At 35.6% G+C, this 21,049-nt stretch overlaps 1 protein-coding gene across 1 annotated transcript in view; it reads right to left on the bottom strand.

Moving 5' to 3' along the window:
* Window positions 1-21,049, bottom strand: part of NRDC (nardilysin convertase) — a 99,725-nt gene that overhangs the window by 70,323 nt on the left and 8,353 nt on the right. The window contains 5 exon segments of the mRNA XM_032650566.1: window positions 758-911; window positions 1,752-1,833; window positions 1,994-2,063; window positions 2,977-3,110; window positions 5,593-5,908. Coding sequence (XP_032506457.1) covers window positions 758-911; window positions 1,752-1,833; window positions 1,994-2,063; window positions 2,977-3,110; window positions 5,593-5,908 — 756 coding nt within the window.

The raw sequence follows: 21,049 nt of genomic DNA on the forward strand, positions 1-21,049 counted from the left end.
CTACTAATGCCCTGACATAAACTTTCTAGAAGACAATTTTGCAGTGAGTGTCAAAAGTTCTTTTAAAAAAAGCTTTAAAAATATTCATGAAAATAGACAGAAATTTCACTCCTTAGAACTTAACTAAAAGAAATAATTAAGGATGTACACAAAGATTAGGATATTCATCATAGCATTACAATACTAGAAAACTGGAAACAATTCAACTGTCCAATAACAGATTACGGTACTTCTATATAATATGAATCATAAACAATCACTTAAAATCATGCTTTATAAATTATAAAATTATATGTAAAAGTGATATACCTTGTTTAAAAATATGAAAAGATATGAACAAGCTGATTCCATATACATTACGAGTATAGATAGCTATATTCCAAAATATCAACCACAGTTAACTCTAGATTATGAAATTGGGAGCAATCTTATCTCTTTTTGCTTCTCTGTTTTTCCATATTTTCTACTAAATTAGAAAATAACAATTGCAATAATGAGTCAATAGAGACTATGTTATGTACAAAACTCAAAAGGTGTTTAAAGGGCTTCAGTTTAATCTTTAAAACAAAGACTAAGGATTACAAAACAAGAGCCAAGGCATATTTATAATTTGCTCTTTTCTCCAAATAAAGTATTGTGACAATTCTACAGAATTAGAACACTGCTCGAAAAGAAATACCATAGAACAATGACCAATATTTCCAATTGTAAGGTGGCATTAGATAATCAAAATAAAAATACATTTTGAGTTAATTACCTATCCAGGGCTTCTTTGAAGTACTTCCTCTGGACATCAAACTGAAAGACTGTACGTTCACAATCAGTTGAAGCATTATCACTACCCCCATGTTTCTTCAGGAAGGCGTCAAACCCATTCTCATCTGGATATTTCAAACTACCCATGAATACCACTAAGTGGAAAGAACACAAAGTCACATAACACAAAGATACAATGTTTTTATTAACAAGGATGAAATTTCTCATATGCAGAAAAAAAAAAAGAAAATATGTCATGAACAATGGTTACGTCTGGATAATACTTTCTTCATTACACTTCTGTTTTTGTAATTTTCTATAACGTTCATATATTACTTTTATTCTCAAAGCCTAAACATTTTATTTTTAATGAAAGAAATACATAATTTATTTGTGAAAAGGTTAAAATGTAAACACAGACATATAAGCAGATTAATTTCTACTGTAAAATCTCATGAGAAGTTTACCCTCAAGTATTGAATAGCTTAGAAAACCAGAACACAAAAAAATGAGTAATTTAAGTATCATAACTGTATAGCATTCACAAAGGTTTTACTTGGGTACATTCATAATTAAACTGAAGATTTTCTGTTTTATTTTGATATTAATCATGCCTTTTTATTTTCTGTATTTCTGATGCTTTGACATCCTGAGGCCTTGCCAGCCCTGGAAGAGACTGCCCCTCCCAAGGCTACAGCCTAAATTCCTATAGGTTAGCAATTTTCTCCTGATTTGTTAGGCTTCCTATACCTGAATAATAAAACCTACATTTTAAAATAGTTTTCTAAGTGGTTTCACTCTAATCTTCAAAATAAGTACACTCAAGGAGATTAAAATTAAGTCTTCCCCTATGATATCCACTAACATTTTTTCTTAGTTTTTCTCTTATTAAACAAATTATAATTCTACCAAACCAGTTACTTATCTTTGAAATCATTTCATTCAAATTTAGAGGGAAAAACACACCCGGGAATGATATTTTACAAAGATCTTACTGTGCTCCAAAAAGTGTGCCAGCCCTGGCAGGTCATCTGGATCAGCAAAACTCCCAACTCCAACACAAAGAGCCGCTGCAGACTGGAGTAAGTAGAACACATACAAATAAACAGTGAGTCAATCCTAAAGGAATAATATTATCATCTCATTTTAAAGATTCACTTGGAGATGGACTTTTTCCAATAGAAAGTAACAAAATTCTTTCCCTGAGAATCAGGAGGAGCAGCAAAGTGAAACTCACCAGAACTGTGTCAGTTTCACCCTGCTGCTCCTCCTCTTGCCATCCTGCCAAATGCTGAAGAGGTGCAGACCTAAGGAAAAAAGCAGAAACAGACAGAAAAAAGCGAAGGGGGACTGGCCAGCCCACCCAAGTATTATATTGTGCCAGCATTTCAAAGTTCTGGACCAAGTTTGTTTCCTGATTTATCAGATTTCAGAAATCTGCAGAAGTAATATACCTGAGTAGATTCTGTCTAAAGATCTCTAAGCAATTAAAGGCTCTCTGTGTTCAGTAACTCAGTTACTAGATGGAAACTTCTCAATATGTTACTCAGAAAATCTTGTTTTTATTAAAACAGGGCATAAAATAACAAGTCAGGAAAACATCTAACAAAGAAAATAAATAAATGGCTAAAAAAGAAAATCTTTAACTATTAAAAAACTACAGAACTAAACTTTAAAGAGGCTTTTTAGTTCTTCACTTCTTATTGAAGATATATAAAATACTTATTGGTTGATATTCTCGCAATACCTTGGGAAAATCAGTTTCCAACAAAATAGATGGTCAGGAGGCATACCAAATTCTGCATTTAAAATGATCAGGGCATACCATTATATCATTATAAGTTAAAAGATACAAAAGGGGAGAGAAAAATAGTCAATTTGAATCCTTGAGGATAGAAAGTTGAATTATTAACTTTCCCAAATTTTACAAATGTCAATTTTAAAGGGCTAACAGATTCGATGACACAAGACTGTTTTGATAAATGGTTATCCTCTTAGAGGGCTTTTAAAAAATAGCATACACCTGGTATAAAGTCTAACCATGTGTCAGAGGAGAAAAAAAAAAAAAAGTACGTTTTTGGAAGAACCAAATAGTCTCACTTGATACCATAAATCCCATACTTAAGACTTAGGCACATAAACTCAGTTACAACATGAGGGAATATCCACTTCTTTAAGGCACAGTCTAACCTGTTCTGTGATGTTTAATAGATGCCTAACCTGCTTTCAGCTCCAACTACCCCATAAAGTTTTCTTGTCTCGACCAGCAGGGTTGAAGACATTTTTGTATAAGTTGACTTAAACCACAGTCTATCAGTCAGCTTTGACAACAGCAAAAACAGGCTCTGCAATTGCTAGAAAAGAAATTCATACTTGAGAATTATCTACCCAAGAAATTCATACTTGAAAAATTCATACTTGAGAATTGACTTAAGAAACGCCTAAACAAATCATAATTCAGCATATATCATACTTAAATTCCAATCTTGTTAATTTATCAAAGCTTTCAGATTAAGAACAATTTCCTTTTGAGAGGAAGAAAATAGAGGGGATAAAAATGATAACTCAAAAGAGTAGTTAACTTGCTAATTAGGTAAAAGTTCTCCAAAAACCTCAAAATTTTTTCTTCCCACTACCCTTATAAATTCACATATTTATCTTGAACACATTTCACATTTTTCAAACAAAAAATCATAAAACCACTGCAAACCCTATACTACTCTTAAGCCACCTCTTACCTAGACTATCTACGTTATTTCCCTTTTGTAGGCATTTATTCATTCAATGAATATAAATCATTTTCCCAGATCATGGGATCAAAGGAAAGCCTTTCACTCGTGTACCCACTGCATCTGACTCTAAACAATTCGATCTCTTCTTCAAATTGCATTAGGTTCCTCCATTCCTTTCTAATATCCAGAGAATCAGCTATCAATATCATATGAGGGAATATATCATACCAAGTTCTCAGAAAAGAAAGGCAGCATCTAAACCATTTTTTAAATGATCTCTAGAATGTGACCTTACTGCTTCTAGACAAGGTAACATTTGGAGTTTGATGCACTTAAGCAAGATAAAAAGGGGTACCCAAAATACTGGATGCACATATTCATTTGTCAAAGACGTTCACAATTTCTGTATAAATCTAAGACATTTTATTATATCTTGACAATAAAATTGGCTGTCAAAACAATTCTTAATTTAATCCTAGAGTTTTGCTCATCAGTTGATAGAAGGTATACAGAAGTCCAAAACACAGGAAAAGCTACAAATAGACAGACAGACATATAGAAAGAAACTTAAAGACAAGGAATATTCAGTTATGAAGTTATAACACAGTAAGTTTTGGAGCTAAAATGGACTTTAAAATTTATGTAACCTAAAAAAAAAAAAAAATTTATGTAACCTAATTCTCTTGTTTTAGAAATGAGAAAAAAATGAGAAAATGAAAAGGCCTAAGATCATTCAGAAAGATAATGACAGACTCAGAATTAGAATTCAGGTTTCCTGACTGTCAATGTTCTTTCCATTTCTGACTTTTATCATTTCTTCCCTTCTATTATTCCTCTATTTGGAATTACTAGATCTATTTTAAATTAAAAGTGAACTTATTAATTCCCAATTTACTTACAAAGACTTTAGTATAGACTATCAGGTAGCATATATATATATTTTTTTTTTTTTCCCCCCAGTGTTTTGGTTTTCATCCCTAAAGCTTTCCAAACTAAAACCACTTGACCTATCTTGCTCTCCCAAAACAGGCATCACTCACAATCTGAATAGCAAGGGCAAATAGCTTCTTTAAACATGACTCAATCCCTCTAACACCTCAGTGAAAGAATTGCCACAATCTTCTTTAAAAACAAAATATTTTTTTCCAGGAAGAGTATCTATCAAAGAATTTATTTAGGCCATATCTGCTACTTAAATCTCACATCTTCACACTTGGAGAGCTGACTTTATAGTATTATACATATGACCTTTAGATTTTAGTGTTAATAATCTGAACTTTAATTCATTCTTTGAGGACTGTACCATGTTGAATGCATTATCAATATTCAAGATACTAGCTTTAACAAACATTTGCTGATCAATTCCACTATAATAGCTCTAAAATATTATCCTCCAATATAGGTATTTCCTACTGCAAAATGGAAGCATTCTTAAAAAAATATCCAGAGAGGAAAATTATCTCTATCAAGCCCTACTTATCTATTCACCTATTGTCATTATATGTTTCACTAACTAAGCTCAACTCCCCATTTCTATTTCATTTCTTCCAATTTACTTATTATTTATTCAGACCTCTGGTACTTCCTCATAAAAAGAGATAAATCACATTCAATTACCAAGACAGAAATTACCCAGACAGAAATTACCCATATGAGGACTCTTAGAACCCTAGGCCCAGGTGAGGACTCTACACTAGCCTTGTTCTTTTCTTATGCTTTTTCCAGTCTCTCCAAGGATGATACTCTCTCTTATTCCTCTATCCCAGGCTAAGAATTATGCGGATCCTCACCTCCAGGCATTTGTTTTTAAAACATATAACGCAGTCAAATACTACCAGTGATTACCTCTGAGAGTTATGGTTATGGGCAACTTTTATATTTTTGTTTTTCTTTATTTTCCATTAGCGTCTATAATAAGCATTTGTCACTTTTAAAATTAGAGCAAAACATTTTTTTAAATGTACTCTTTATACAGAATAAATATACCTTTACTAAGATCAAAAGATATATATTTCCTTTTGGCCATTAAGAGATAAACGTAAGTTTGGAACTTATCCCAAAGAATTCCCAAATTAGAAAAAGATATAACAGACATGATTCACACCTGTTTTTCAGTGGTTTTCTTTCTAGCTTCTGCCCTCTCTTCTAATTCTTCCAATTCATTATCCTCAGTATCAAGATCATCATCATCATGTTCATCATCATCATCAAACTCATCTTCATCATCAAAACCCTCTTCATCATCATCTTCTATTTCCGCTCCAGAATCTTCATCATCATTGTCGTCGTCGTCATCATCTTCTTCTTCTTCCTCCTCTTCTTCTTCCTCTTCATCATCTGTTGCATCACCCATTTTACCTTCCACATTACTTAGGTCTGAAATCAAAAGTGCCTGCAAGCCATTTCGTAATTTGATGTATCTAAAAAAAAAGAAAAGAAAAGAAAAATCACAAAACATTTGAGTCAGCCATTCATTATACTACACCAACGCAAGTGATCAGCTTAGCAGAATTATTTTAAAAATCCAAGTACACACACACACACACCCAACACTATTTTTAAACTAATGAAAACTGGTTGATTGTGAGAACCTCAAAAGCTTATCAGTTTCCAAGTATCTACAGGGAAAGGATGAGAGAGATGCTTCCCTGTTTGTATTTTCTAAATACAGGGAATCTACCCTGTTTGTATTTTTAATTTTGAACTATGAAAATATATTTACCTATTCAAAAACTAAATTTTAGAAGTTAAACATAGACAACAAACCCACCACCCAGCCTCCCTTACTATTTTTTTTTAGCTTATAAGTATTTAATAAACATTCTACCATACCAGAAGACCTACCCTAAAAGAGACATATCACTCAATATACAGAGCAGTCATATCAGCTTAAATATTGCATCAAAATCTCATTATATTTAAACTCTGTTGATTCCTTTTGGTACAATGTGTTTGATATTTTATACCAGTCTCCAAAGATGCTTTTATGAACTAAGAAAATGGCTACATCTCTAAGAAAAGTAAATCCCACAGACTAGTAGCACCGCTGCAATCATGACTATCCTAATTAGTAAAACTGTTGTGCCAGTTTGATGACCGAGTACCTATGACAAACTTCTCGCATTTATACTCATTCTTCAGTGTGTTAGTCAATAAACATAAACTTAGCAGCCTGAAGTGTATAAGATACATTAAGGGTAAAGAGAATAAAATCACATTATTCATCCTCAGGCACTCACTGTCTAGTACAATACAATAAAGCCAGTACAATACAGAATGACAGAGGTAAACACAGGATGTTAGAAAGAAGGAAGCAGTCAGGGAAGGCTTCTGAGATAAGGTACACTTAACCTGAGCATTGAAGATGGGAAAAAAAAAAAGTTTTCTAGCAGAAACTATAAAAAATAACATGCAACAAGAAAAGGAGCCTATGAGTCAAGATGGAAGACAAAACACATGGATTTATCTCCTTCCCATATCAAAAATCACATTTAAAAAACAGCGGGCTTCCCTGGTGGCACAGTGGTTGAGAGTCCACCTGCTGATGCAGGGGACACAGGTTCGTGCCCCGGTCTGGGAAGATCCCACATGCCACGGAGCGGCTAGGCCCATGAGCCATGGCCGCTGAGCCTGCGCGTCCGGAGCCTATGCTCTGCAATGGGAGAGGCCACAGCAGTGAGAGGCCCGCGTACCACAAAAAAAAAAAAAAAAAAGTTATGGTTATTTTTTGTTTTGGCTTTGTTTGAGAACAAAATCACAACAGACTTTGAAAATGTTAGCATAGGAAACCATAAACAAGACAAAAAGACAACCTACAGAATGGAAGAAAATAGCTGCAAATGATACAAGCAACAAGGGGTTAATTTCCAAAATGTACAAACAGCTCATATAACTCAATATCAAAAAAACAACTCAATCAAAAAATGGTCAGAAGACCTAAATAGACATTTCTCCAAAGAAAACGTACAGGTGGCCAAGAGATACATGAAAAGATGCTCAATATCACTAATTATTAGAGAAATGCAAATCAAAGCTACAATGAGGTACCATCTCACACCAGTCAGAATAGCCATCATCAAAAAGTCTACAAACAATAAATGCTAGAGAGGGTGTGGAGAAAAAGGAACCCTCCTACACTGTTGGTGGGAATGTAAATTGGTGCAGCCACTATGGAAAATAGTATGAAGGTTCCTTAAAAAAACTAAAAACAGAGTTACCATATGATCCAGCAATCCTACTCCTGGGCATATATCCAGAAAAAATGAAAACTCTAATTTGAAAAGATACATGCACACCAATGTTCACAGCAGTGCTATTTATAATAGCCAAGACATGGAAGCAACCTAAGTGTCCATCAACAGATGAATGGATAAAGAAGATGTTACACACACATGCACACATACACGCACACACAGTGAAATATTACTTAGCCATAAAAAAAGAATGAAATACTGCCATCTGCAGCAACATGGATGGACCTAGAGATTACCATACTGAGTGAAGTAAGTCAGGGAGAGAAAGACAAATATTATATCACTTATATGTGGAATCTAATACAAATGAATTTATTTACAAAACAGAAACAGACTCACAGACGTAAAAAACAAACTTACGGTTACCAAAGAGGAAAGGGAGGGTGGGGAGAAATAAGTTAGTAGTATGGGATTAAAAGATACACACCGGGCTTCCCTGGTGGCGCAGTGGTTGAGAGTCCGCCTGCCGATGCAGGGGACGCGGGTTCGTGCCCCGGTCCGGGAGGATCCCGCGTGCCGCGGAGCGGCTGGGCCCGTGAGCCATGGCTGCTGAGCCTGCGCGTCCGGAGCCTGTGCTCCGCAACGGGAGAGGCCACAACGGTGAGAGGCCCACGTACCGCAAAAAAAAAAAAAAAAAAAAAAAAAAAAAAAAAAAAAAAGATACACACCACTATATATAAAATAGATAAACAACAAGGATTTATGTATAGCAAAGGGAACTATATTCAATATCTTATAGTAATGAAAAAGAATCTGAAAAATATATTATATTTATATATGTATAACTGAATCACTTTGCTGTATACCTGAAACTTACGCATTAATGTAAATCAACTATACTTCAATAAAAGAAAGAAAAGGATGCCATTACGCAGATCAGAAGTTTTTAGAAATTATTAGAAAACAACATGTGAATTTAATCAGATTAATGGAGAAAATAGAAAAGAGAACATGACAAGGTATTAGTTCTTCCCAAGAAAGTCTGAAAAAAAGCCTACACTACCCACTCCCACCCCACACACATACCTGAAGTCTATCCTTAGCAGCCTGAAGAAAGCAGATCAGGTGTATTATGGGCTAACTTGTGTTCCTCCAAAAGTCTTATGTAAAAAGTCTTAACCTCAGAATGTGACTGTATTTAGAAATAAGGTCTTTAAAGATGCGATTAAGTTAAAATGAGGCCATTAGGGTGGGCCCTAGTCTAATCTGACTGGTGTCCTGATTAAGAGGAGGAAATCTGGACACACAGACACTGGACATGCCCACACACAAATCAAAGAGCAGATGGGGAGACAGCAAGAAGACCATCAACTGCAAGCCAAAGGGAGAGGCCTCAGAAGAAACCAAACCTACTGACAGCTTTATCTTAGACTTCTAACCTCCAGAATTGTAAGAAAATAAATTTCTGTAGTTTAAGTCACTTTGGTATTCTGCTATGGCAGCCCTAACAAACTAATACAAGGCCATTTCTCTTTTCAAAATCCATCAATGGCTTCCCATCATACTTGGAATACAATCCAAAATCCTTACCAGGGCTTAGAAAGCTCCACATAATCTGGCGCCCACCACTTCTCCAAACTTCTTCCTACTCCTCCCTCATTCTCTTTGCTCTGACCAAAACGTTATTGTTCTTTCTTGAACAACTGCTCCATCTCTTTCAAGTCTTTGCTAAAATGTCCCTTTTTCAAACACGCTTTCTCTGACGCACTAATATTGCACCCCAGTCCATCCCTATCCTCTTTTATCCTGTTTTAAACCTTTTTTCACACTATTTATCATCACTTGTTTTTGTTTTTTAGTTTTTGGGGTTTTTAAAAACTTTTCTGTCTGCACCTTTAGAAAGTTAGCTCTGAGGGCAGGGCTTTTCTTTTTCTTCATAGCTATATTCCCAGCACCTAAGACATTGCCTGGCGCTTAGGAAACATTTAAGAAATATTTGTTGAATGAACAAAAGAATGTTAATGCCTAAAGGGGACCTGATACATGATAGATACTTAATATCTGCTAAATGAAACAAAATATCAAGTAGTTTTATAAAATAAATAAAATTATGTGTACACATATACACACTAAATGTACATAAAGGTATAGCAAAAGAACTAAAAGGATACAAACCAAATATAACAATAATATATAGCATCTGGAGAGAGGAATAAAAGTAGAGCAAGATACAAGAACTTTCATGCTTTACTCGATAATTTCTACATATTTTTCAATCTTTTGTAATAAAAATACAATCACTTATTTGTATAATAAAATAATTTAATGAAAATCCAAAACCCACTCCATAACAAATTAAGAACACCACACACACACACACACACACACACACACACCCCTTAGCTTTACAGAGAGTTAACTTCTACAAAATCATCAAATCCATTTAAAGATAGTTATGGACAAAATGCTCTCCATCATCACTTCTATTCAGCACTGTATTAGAAGTCCTAGCAAATGAAAATAGATCCACAATATAAATAAATAAAATACATTTATACAGCAAAGATACTGAAAGCTAAAACAATTCATTGCAAAAATATACGATTACCAAGAGAATGCAAGAGAATTTAAAATATATATATATTAGTATAGTATGAAGAGTTCAGCAAAGCATCCAAATCAAGAACCATGAACGAAAATCATGAATTTCCTATATACCAAAAGTAACCAATTAAAATGAGATTTAAATAAAAGATCCTATTCACAAAAGCAAAAGAAACTATAAATATATATCTAATAATAACACCTTACATTTTAAGTGTATTAACTTATATGTCTTAACCCATTTAATCTTTATAATAACCCTAATGAGTTATTATTCCCATTTTATGGATGAGGAAACTAAAGCACACACACACACACACACACACACACACACAAAATAAAGGATTTTTATTTGCCCAAGCTTAGCAGGGATTGAACCCAAGTAGCATGGCACCAGAAGCCATTCTGTTCCTCATCCAACATGAGGAAAACTAGAAAATTTTACAGGAGAAAATAACAGACGTAACTAGTCATACCATGTCATTGCAATGGGAACTTCAATATTACAAAGATATAAATTCTTCCCCCAAATTAATCTATAAATTCAAGGCAATTCCAATTTTAAAATCCCAGTAAGTGTGTGTGTGTGTGTGTGTGTGTGTGTGTGTGTGTGTGTGTGTAACTTGGCATACTGATTCTAAAATTCATATGGACAAAAAAAAACCCCAAAAATGCCAAGAACATTTTGAAAAGGGAAAACGTGAGGGGGAACTGCCTTACCAATTATAAAAATAAATATTTTAAAGCAATTAAAATTAAAGAGTATACTGGAACAGGAACACCTACAGATCAATTTAAGAAAACAGGTTCTAGAAACAGAGCAATGTTTATAATATTGTTGCAATACTTTATTATAATTCAATAAATGATGTTGAAACAATAGATAATTCATTTAGGGAGATAAAATAGCCATCTCTATCTTACACCTAACATATAAATTCACATAGCTTACAGAGCTAAAAGAAAAAAAATGTCTTAAAAGTATTTATGAGAAAATATTGCTATAATATTGGTATGAAGAAAATTTATGCTAAACAAGATACAAAATCCAGAAGCTATAAAGGGCAGTGGGGGGGGGAGGAAAGATTTCACTATATTCTAATTTAAAACTTTTCTAAAACAAAACATCATAAACTAAATCAAAGAGAATAGTACATATTGAGAGAAAAGAATAACAATATACACAAGTCCCTTCAAATCAATAAGAGCAAAAAACAAAAACTAATAAAAATAGGTTTAAAAATATATCCAAACATTTCAAGAAGAGATACAAGATGTCTAATAAATGAAATGATGCTGAACCTTAGCACAAATCAAAGATAATCAACTGAAAACAACAAAATATTTTTCATCCAGCAAATTAGCTAAATTTGTATTGCTATCCAATACTGACAAGGGGACAGGGTGTTCTCACACACTTGCTTATGAATCTCAGTAGGTACAGTATTTTTGTAGGAGAATATGGCCATACCTATTTTCTTAAAAATGTAAACTCTGCATACGTTTCAACCCAGTGATTTCATTTCTATATATCTTATAGAAATGTTCACACACATGCACAAATATATGTCAACAATGTTCACTGCAGCAACATTTGTGGTAGAGAAAAATTGGAAATCATCCAAATGTCCATATATAGAAAAATATGCAAATACATTATCTCATAGCCATACCACAGTATACTATATAGCCTTCAAGACCTCATTTCCATATACAGAGAGAAAACCATTAGCGACTCAGGTTCTATCTTAAATTGCTATTTTTAGACCTAGACTATGCTAAATCATTATAGGTCAAAAAAGGGTACTTGGGGGGCTAACTTTGTAATTATATAACTCGTCATTACCTCCCCCCAAACCATGCAGTCTCAATTATTCATGTGTGTGTGTGTGTGTGTGTGTGTGTGTGTAAATTTTTGGAGGGGTAGGGCTCTACTAAGATGTCTAAGAAAACCTCTCTCCCTCTAGCTTATTCAACTTGTCTACCTTTATTTGATTTCATCCTCACACTGCTCCTGTACTGACTATAAAGACTGAAGTAGGGAATTCCCTGGCAGTTCAGTGGTTAAGACTCGGTGTTTGGGCTTCCCTGGTGGCGCAGTGGTTGAGAGTCTGCCTGCCGATGCAGGGGACACAGGTTTGTGCCCCGATCTGGGAAGATCCCACATGCCGCGGAGCGGCTAGGCCCGTGAGCCATGGCCACTGAGCCTGCGCATCCAGAGCCTGTGCTCCACAACGGGAGAGGCCACAACAGTGAGAGGCCCGCATACCGCAAAAAAAAAAAAAAAAAAAAAAAGACTTGGTGTTTTCACTGCCGGGCGCAAGTTGGGGAACTAAGATCCCACAGACTGCAATGGCATGGACAAAAAAAAAAAAAAAAGACTGAAGTATATTTTTCAAACCAAGCCCAAGAATCAAGAATGTGGCATTATTTTCTTTATAATAAAGTATCCACCCACTCATTTTTATTTGTTCCTTAATTAAATGAACCAACCTTTTGTGAAGCCACTTTCAGTCACTAAAATTACTGCAGTTAAGAGCTCATGTATTTAAATCCAAAAATACTTGAGACCATATAGTGGAGGGCAGGGGACGGGTAGTGACAAGTTACATAATTACAAAGTACCGTCTTTTAACCTAAAAAGATTTAGTACTCTCTTTCTAGACTTGGAATTAACAATTTAAGGCTAGAGCCTTAGTCATTAACTACTGTATAGTACATTTGAAACTTTAGACATCTTTGCAGTTTAAAGCTGCAGACCTGGTTTAAGAAGTCCATAAAAGCATTAGTTGTTATGCTCACCAAACCATTAAAAATTAAATCCCTGTCCAGTTTTGCCTATAATTCTACGCCAGTTGCAAATCTCAAGTTAAAACAGTCCACATAGTAAAGCTGATATGGCCTGCCTGAGTCAGGTAAAGCCTTCTCACCCAAGCTGCATTAGTTTAAAGCTAACCATACAACTTGTTTAAAAAAAGAAGAAAAAGATGGGGACTTTCCTGGTGGTGCAGTGGTTAAGAATCCACCTGCCAATGCAGGGGACATGGGTTCGATCCCTGGTCCAGGAAGATCCCACATGCCCCAGAGCAACTAAGCCCGTGTGCCACAACTACTGAGCCTGCGCTCTAGAGGCCACGAGCCACAAGTACTGAAGCCCGTGCACCTAGAGCCCATGCTCCACAATAAGAGAAGCCACCGCAATGAGAAGCCCGCGCACCACAAGGAAGAGTAGCCCCTGCTTGCCGCAACTAGAGAAAGCCTGCGCACAGCAGCCAAAGGTAAAATTTTTAAAAAGAAGAATAAAAAGAAACAAAAACTTACTGCATGGTACAATATAGTTCTTGCAAATAACCAAGATCAAAAAAATCCACATGCTTCTCTGCTTGTTAAAACATAACAGCAAGCTACCCCATTTAAGACTCACCAGAAGGCCTTTTTGTTCCCTAATGGCAGTCCTTCCCTATTTCTCAAGGTTCCTCATCTATGGATCAGTTATTAGGTTATTAGGTGTAATTGATCATTTTAATAATGGCCCCCACAGTGACCTGGTCAATCTTCCCAAGAGTTGGAGTCTATTTCTCCCCACCCCTTGAATCTGGGCTAGCTTTGTAAACTTTGCCCTATAATTTGTCGTGAAGTCCTAGAGCCTAGGCCTCAAGATGCCCTGCAGCTTCTGCCTTCACTCTCTGGGGACTCAGCTGCCATGTCAAGAAGTTTAAGCTAAACTATGAATGAGGATATATTATGTGCAGAGAGAAAGCCTACCTTCTAGCTGTCGCCACCAAGGCCTTAGACATGTGATTGAAGCCATCTTAGATCCTCTAGCTCCAACCAACCCACAAAATGAATATAGCCACAAAAATGAGCCCAGGTAAGAAGAAAAAAAAAATTGCCTGGTCATCCCACAGAATTGTAAAAAAATAATAAATCATTGTTGCTTTGCGCCACTTAAATTTTGACTATTACACAGCAACGCTAATACATTAGAAGGACTCAAATGACTGAACAAGTCCACTTCCTGGTATATACCCAAATGAGTTTAAAGCAGGGACTAGAAGAGTATTTGTAAGCCAGTGTTCACAGCAGCATTATTCACAATAGCTAAAAGGAGGAAACACCTCAAAAGTCTATCAACAGATGAGTAAACAAAATGTGATATATACATACAGGGGGGAATATTATTCAGTCTTAAAAAAGACGGAAATTCTAACACATGCCACAACATGGATGAATTTTGAAGATATTATGCTAAATGAAATAAAGCAGATACATAGGGACAAACATGGTATAATTCAACTTACATGAGGTTCCTAGAATAGTCAAATTCACAAATAGATAGTAGAATGGCAGCTGCCAGGGACTGGGAGGAGGAGGAAATGGGGAGTTATTATTTCATGGGTGCAGAGTTTCATCATTTTAAGATGAAAAAGTTCTAGAGATGGATGATAGTGATGGTTGCACAGCAATGTGAATATACTTAACGCCACTGAACAGTACACTTAAAAATGGTTAAAATGGTAAATTCTGTTATGTGCAGTTTACCACAATTTTAAAAAAGCACGTCTCTTCCCCACTTGATTTCAGAATCAGACGAGAAAAAGAGAGGGAACAGAAAAATTGAGAGCAAAATGTCAGCTTTATCCTTGATATAAAGTTAGGTTGGAGAACACAGCTCAAGAGCGGTTTGGAAATGACTTGCTAACGCTCTCTGAATTGAAGTTATCCACGAGAACTGAAATATTTCCCCCCAAAAGGCAGAGCTAGTCGTGCACTCAGTCTACTGCACTGGCTAAGAATATGCCAAAATACTGGCTGTCTGCAGGCTGGAATGAAAAGAGAGATGAAAAGGTTAGAGTGAGCATGCCCAAGGTCATTCTACTGCACTCACTAATCAAATAAGCCACTCCTGTGAAGGGGAAGAAGAAGTAGAGAAAGAGGCTAACAGTGTTACCATAGTAAAGTCCCTCTCATTGAAACAGTGTTCCTATATTATATAGTAGCTTCAAAAGAAAACAGAGGGGAAAAATTAGGGAAAAAATTCAAGAAAAATTTCCTGGGACTGAAGAATTTATATTCTAAACTGATTGAGGAATGAAGATACAAGATAACAGTTGAATTGATGGATTTATTGATGTGTTTGACCATAGTTAGAGGAGTTTTAAAGCTCTGGCAGAGAACTAGGGTAGAATTCATGTTAGATCACAAAGAGCACTAAACAAAAATAATAGTAATAAGGCATCTTAGATATGATGCACAAGCAACAATAAAAATAATCATAAAAATTTAGAACTTTTGTGCTTCAAAGGACACCATCAAGAGAAAATTTTTGCAAATCATTTATCTAAGAAGACCTATATCTAGAATATATAAAGAATTATTACTACTCAATTAAAAAAAGTAAAGTTGGACAAAGGATTTAAACAGATACTTGTGCAAAGAAGATACACATAGTATAAGACGATGACAGATGACTAGTAAACACACAACAAGATGTTTAACATCATCAGCCATCAGGGAAATGCAAATGACAATGAGATACCACTTTATACCCTCTAGGATGGCTATAATCAAAAAGACAGATAGTAGCAAATGTTGGTGAGAATGTAGAGAAATTGGAACTCTCACACGCTGCTGGAAGGAAAGTAAAATGGTACAATCACTTTGGAAAAGTCTGAAAGATCCTCAAATGGTTAAATGGCTTCCATATGATCCAGCAATTCTATTCCTATTTATTATATACTTGAAATAAATGAAAACCTACATCCATGCAAAACTTATACATAAATGTTCATAGCAGCATTATTCATAATAGCCAAAAAGCATCCATCAACTACTGAATGGATAAATAAAATATATCCATACTATGGATTAGTCAGCAATAAAAGAAATGAAGTACTGGTACATGCTACAATATGGATGAACCCTGAAAACATTAAGTGAAAGTAGTCAATCACAAAAGATGACATATTATACGATTCCACTTATATGAAATGTCCAGAATAGACAGAGGCACAGAAAGTAGAGAGACATCTAGAAAGTAGATCTAGAGAGACAGACAGGGATTAGAGAGACAGAAAATAGATTATCATTTGCCTAGGGCTTGTACAGGTTGGACCACTGGGGAGGGCTGACAAGGGGTGTGGGGTTTCTTTCTGAGGTAATGAAAATGTTCTAAAATTGTGGTAATGAATGCACAACTCTGTAAATATACTAAAAGCTAAGGAGTTGCACACTTTAAATGGGTGAATTGTATGGTATGTGAATTATATCTAAATAAAGCTGTCTTTAAAAATAAGGCAGTTTTTAATACTAGAGACAACAAAGTTGCTCAAGAAAGAAGATGTAATCAATAGTAGACTACATGTTTCAGTATGAACAATGAGCTATAAATACTGATACTGGTTTATCAAAAAAAATTGGGATGTATTTTAGAACAGGAAGTGGGATGTTACATCTAAATTTCATCTTCAGTAAAGACCTATTAATTAAAAATTAATAAGTTACTACTTTTAGCAACAAAATCAATCAGATTAAGATTTATATCAAGTAAAATAAATGGAAACAGCAAGAAATCAAACTTTTTAGTCCACAGACACGAAAATTATTTGACAAAACCCTCTCTGCAAATAAAATATGAATTTGTAGGCCATGACATAATGAAAAGAAATTTACAAAATAAAACATAATAAAGATCCCTGAAAAAAAGATTCATTCATATATGAAAACTTAACATATGACAGAGTTGGCAATATAGGAAAAAAAGATATACCAGGAATTACCAAACTATGGCTTACAGCTTTCAAACTAAGAATGGTTTTTACTTTTTTAAGTGGTTGGAAAAATTCCAACAAAAGATTAATATTTCATGATACATGAAATTATCTGAAATTCAAATTTCAGTGTCCATAAACAAAGTTTATTGAACACAGCCACACTCATTCATTTACTTATGTCTATGGCTGCTTTGAGTCACAATGGCAGAATGGAGTAGTTGTGAGAGCACACGCAGCATTTTCACTGCTGCTCGACAACCTAAAAACTGCAGCAACGCATTTATAACTGAACAGCATTTCAAGTGTCACATGTACTGTAACTTTTTCTTTGAAACAATAGCACATATCTATCATGTCCAAATAAGGAAAGGGGAAAGTTGAATTCAAATGTCACACTTTCAATGTGGATTTTGTTAATAAATTCCCATCTTAAAAAAATTTTTTAAATAAATAAAGTCCTATCTTTAGCAGTCATTTGCTCTTGTAGACTTTATAATCATTAGTTCTGTTAATTTTTGTCAGAAATAGAAGCTGAGGGACTTCCATGGTGGCGCAGTGGTTAAGAATCTGGCTGCCAATGCAGGGGACACGGGTTCTGAGCCCTGGTCCAGGAAGATCCCACATGCCATGGGGCAGTTAAGCCCATGTGCCACAACTACTGAGCCTGTGTTCTAGAGCCGTGTGCCGCAACTACTGAGCCCACGCACCGAGAGCCCGTGCTCTGTGACAAGAGAAGCCACCGCAATGAGAAGCCTGTGCACCTCAACAAAGAGTGACCCCCCACTCGCCACAACCAGAGAAAGTCCACACGCAGCAAAGAAGACCCAACGCAGCCAAAAATAAATAAATAAATTTATTTTTTTTAAAAAAGAAATAGCTGAATATTTTTTTGGCTGCTCTGCACAGCTTTTCAGAATCTTAGTTCCCAACCAGGGATCGAACCCAGAACCGTGCAGTGAAAGCACAAGTCCTAACCACTGGACTGCCAGGAAATTCCCAGAAACTGAATATTTTAATTTCCTTTACTCTAGAGTAAGCAGTTTGATGGCTTAGCAATAGGAACCTTTTATTGCGATGTTTTGAGCTCAGAGTAAAAACTTAAACTTTTTTGGAAGAACAGCCTTCAGCCACTGTCAAATACCAGATGGCTCTGGAAGTTAGCTTTTGCTGTGGACTTCATGTTTCTTAATGATTTCAACCCAAAATTACCAAACAGTGCCTATACGCAAAACTTATGTTTCAAAAACAACTAATGTTATCTGAATTACAAGCAATGGCAAGCGACTTTATACTTTTCCTGTGCTGTTAAAAGTTAAAACAAGAAGCCCTATCTCCATTCCCATACAAATTTGCCACAGATATGTTTTCCAAGCAAACTACGGTTCCAGCAGTGTTTTTCAGAAGGTGGTGCAATCACAAAGGAAATTTCCTTATTTCAAAGTCCTTTTAACTGTGCAATTGAGGAGCTTCCACCTAATTTTCAATCAGAAATGATTAATCTACAATGTAATGGCAAAAGTAGCAGAGAAGAAACTAAACGGCAAAAATATCAGAGAAGAAACATAGAATTCTATAAATGACTTCCAAGCAATGAATATGCTCAAATAAAATCAAATGCTCGTAGACTAATATCAGTATTTGGTAGTACCTGTCTGTGTGAAAACACATTTTCAAAGATGAAATATGTAAACTCTCATTACAAATCAGTATTAACAGATGACACATTTGCAATCAACTTTAAAGACAGGGAACATTAACTTTGAACCCCCCCAAAAGCAAAATGCTATCCCTCCCAAAAAAGAATTTCCACCTCTTCTCACTAGTAGACCTGTATTACTAAATAAAGTACTACTATTGTATTTTGAACTTAATAAAAATTTTATTAAAAATTTGCAGAGGGCTTCCCTGGTGCGCAGTGGTTGAGAGGTCCGCCTGCCAATGCAGGGGACACGGGTTCGTGCCCCGGTCCGGGAAGATCCCACATGCCGCGGAGCGGTCCGTGAGCCATGGCCGCTGAGCCTGCGTGTCCAGAGCCTGTGCTCCGCGACAGGAGAGGCCACGGCAGTGAGAGGCCCGCGTGACCGCAAAAAAAAAAAAAAAAAAAAAAAAAAATTTGCAGAGGGAATTCCCTGGTGGGTCCAGTGGTTAGGGCTCAACACTTTCACTGTGGTGGCCTGAGTTCAATCCCCTGGTCAGGGAACTAAGATCTCGCAAGCTGCACAGCATGGCCAAGAAAAAAAGAAATTTTGTTTTTAATTTGCAGAAATTTGTTTTCTTTTCTTGTTATATAGGTACCTACATAATATCCTTAATTTTGCCTCTTGACTGACAAAGTCTAAAATATTTATTATCTAGCCCTTTACAGAAAAAATTTGGTGACCTCTGGGATATAGACTTTTCAAAAAGTGTGCTTGGACAACTGGCTGCCCATATTTTTAAAGAACAATAATAAAATTAGATCCTTACGCAAGTGTAAAAAGCAAACAAACTTCTAGAAGGAAATAAGATGAAAAAGCACAAACCATAAATAAAAAGATGAATAAATCTGATTAAATTTTAAGACTTTATAAACAAAGGGTAATGAAAAGCTATATAGACTTAGAGAATATATTTGCAACTCATATAATCAAAAATGGATTATTTAAAATATGTAAAGAATTCTTACAAGTCAATTTAAAAGAGGGGGAATAAAAAAACCCAACAGAAAAATGGGCGTTCATAAAAGGAGAATCCAAATGGCCAGGAAACATGAAATAATGTTTGATTTTATTAGTAATAAGGGGAAATTGCAAATAAAAAAATTTTAAGAGAAAAATATTTCCCACAGATCAAGTTCTCAATAATTTTTTTTTAAAATCTAACAATATCAGGAATTGGTAATAATATATAGAAGCAGGAACTCTGGAACAAATGTAAATAGTACAACTAATTAGAAGAGTACTTTGGCAACATCTATAGTAAGGTTAAAAATTAGTCATTTCACTTATAGGTATATAAATAAAGTCTAAAATGTGTACTCAAAGGGTCATGTATAAAAATGTACACTAGGGCTTCCCTGGTGGCGCAGTGGTTGAGAGTCCGCTTGCCGATGCAGGGGACACGAGTTCGTGCCCCGGTCCGGGAAGATCCCACATGCCGTGGAGCGGCTGGGCCCGTGAGCCATGGCCGCTGAGCCTGAGCATCCGGAGCCTGTGCTCCGCAACGGGAGAGGCCACAACAGTGAGAGGTCCGCATACCGCAAAAAAAAAAAAAAAAAAAAATGTTCACTGAAGCACTGGAAATAACCTAAATATACAACAATCGAGAAAAGATAAATTGTGGCATAATCAGAAAACAAAATACAACAGAAAATTGGGAATAATCTAAATGACCAGTGGTAGGAAAACAAATAAATAATGATATATTCACACAAGATATTAAACAGCATGTAACACAAATAACTAGTATTACACTTATCAGCATGAACAAACCTCAAAAGCAATGTTAAACCAAAAAAAAAAGGTTATGAGACATCTAAAGTGATATAATTTCTATTTATATATCTTAAAACATGTGAAAGCAATAATTATACTGTTTATAGATAAATGCAAATTTAATAAAAAATATAAAAATATACATAGGGGGCTTCCCTGGTGGCGCAGTGGTTGAGCGTCCGCTTGCCGAGGTAGGGGACGCGGGTTGTGCCCCGGTCCGGGAAGATCCCACATGCCGCGGAACGGCTGGGCCCGTGAGCCGTGGCCGCTGAGCCTGCGCGTCCGGAGCCTGTGTTCCAGCAACGGGAGGGGCCACAACAGTGAGAGGCCAGCGTACCGCAAAAAAAAAAAAAAAAAAAAAATATACATAGGAATGGTATATATATATAAAATTCAGATAATGGTTAAGACTGGAAAAGAGGATAGGGAATGCAATAGGAGGGGGCAATATCCAAAGAGCTCAAGTGTATCTATATGGTTTTATTCCTTAAAAAAAAATTTTAATCTGAAATAAAAAC

Source organism: Phocoena sinus, chromosome 1 (genome assembly GCF_008692025.1).
Source record: "Phocoena sinus isolate mPhoSin1 chromosome 1, mPhoSin1.pri, whole genome shotgun sequence".
NCBI classification, from domain to species: domain Eukaryota; kingdom Metazoa; phylum Chordata; class Mammalia; order Artiodactyla; family Phocoenidae; genus Phocoena; species Phocoena sinus.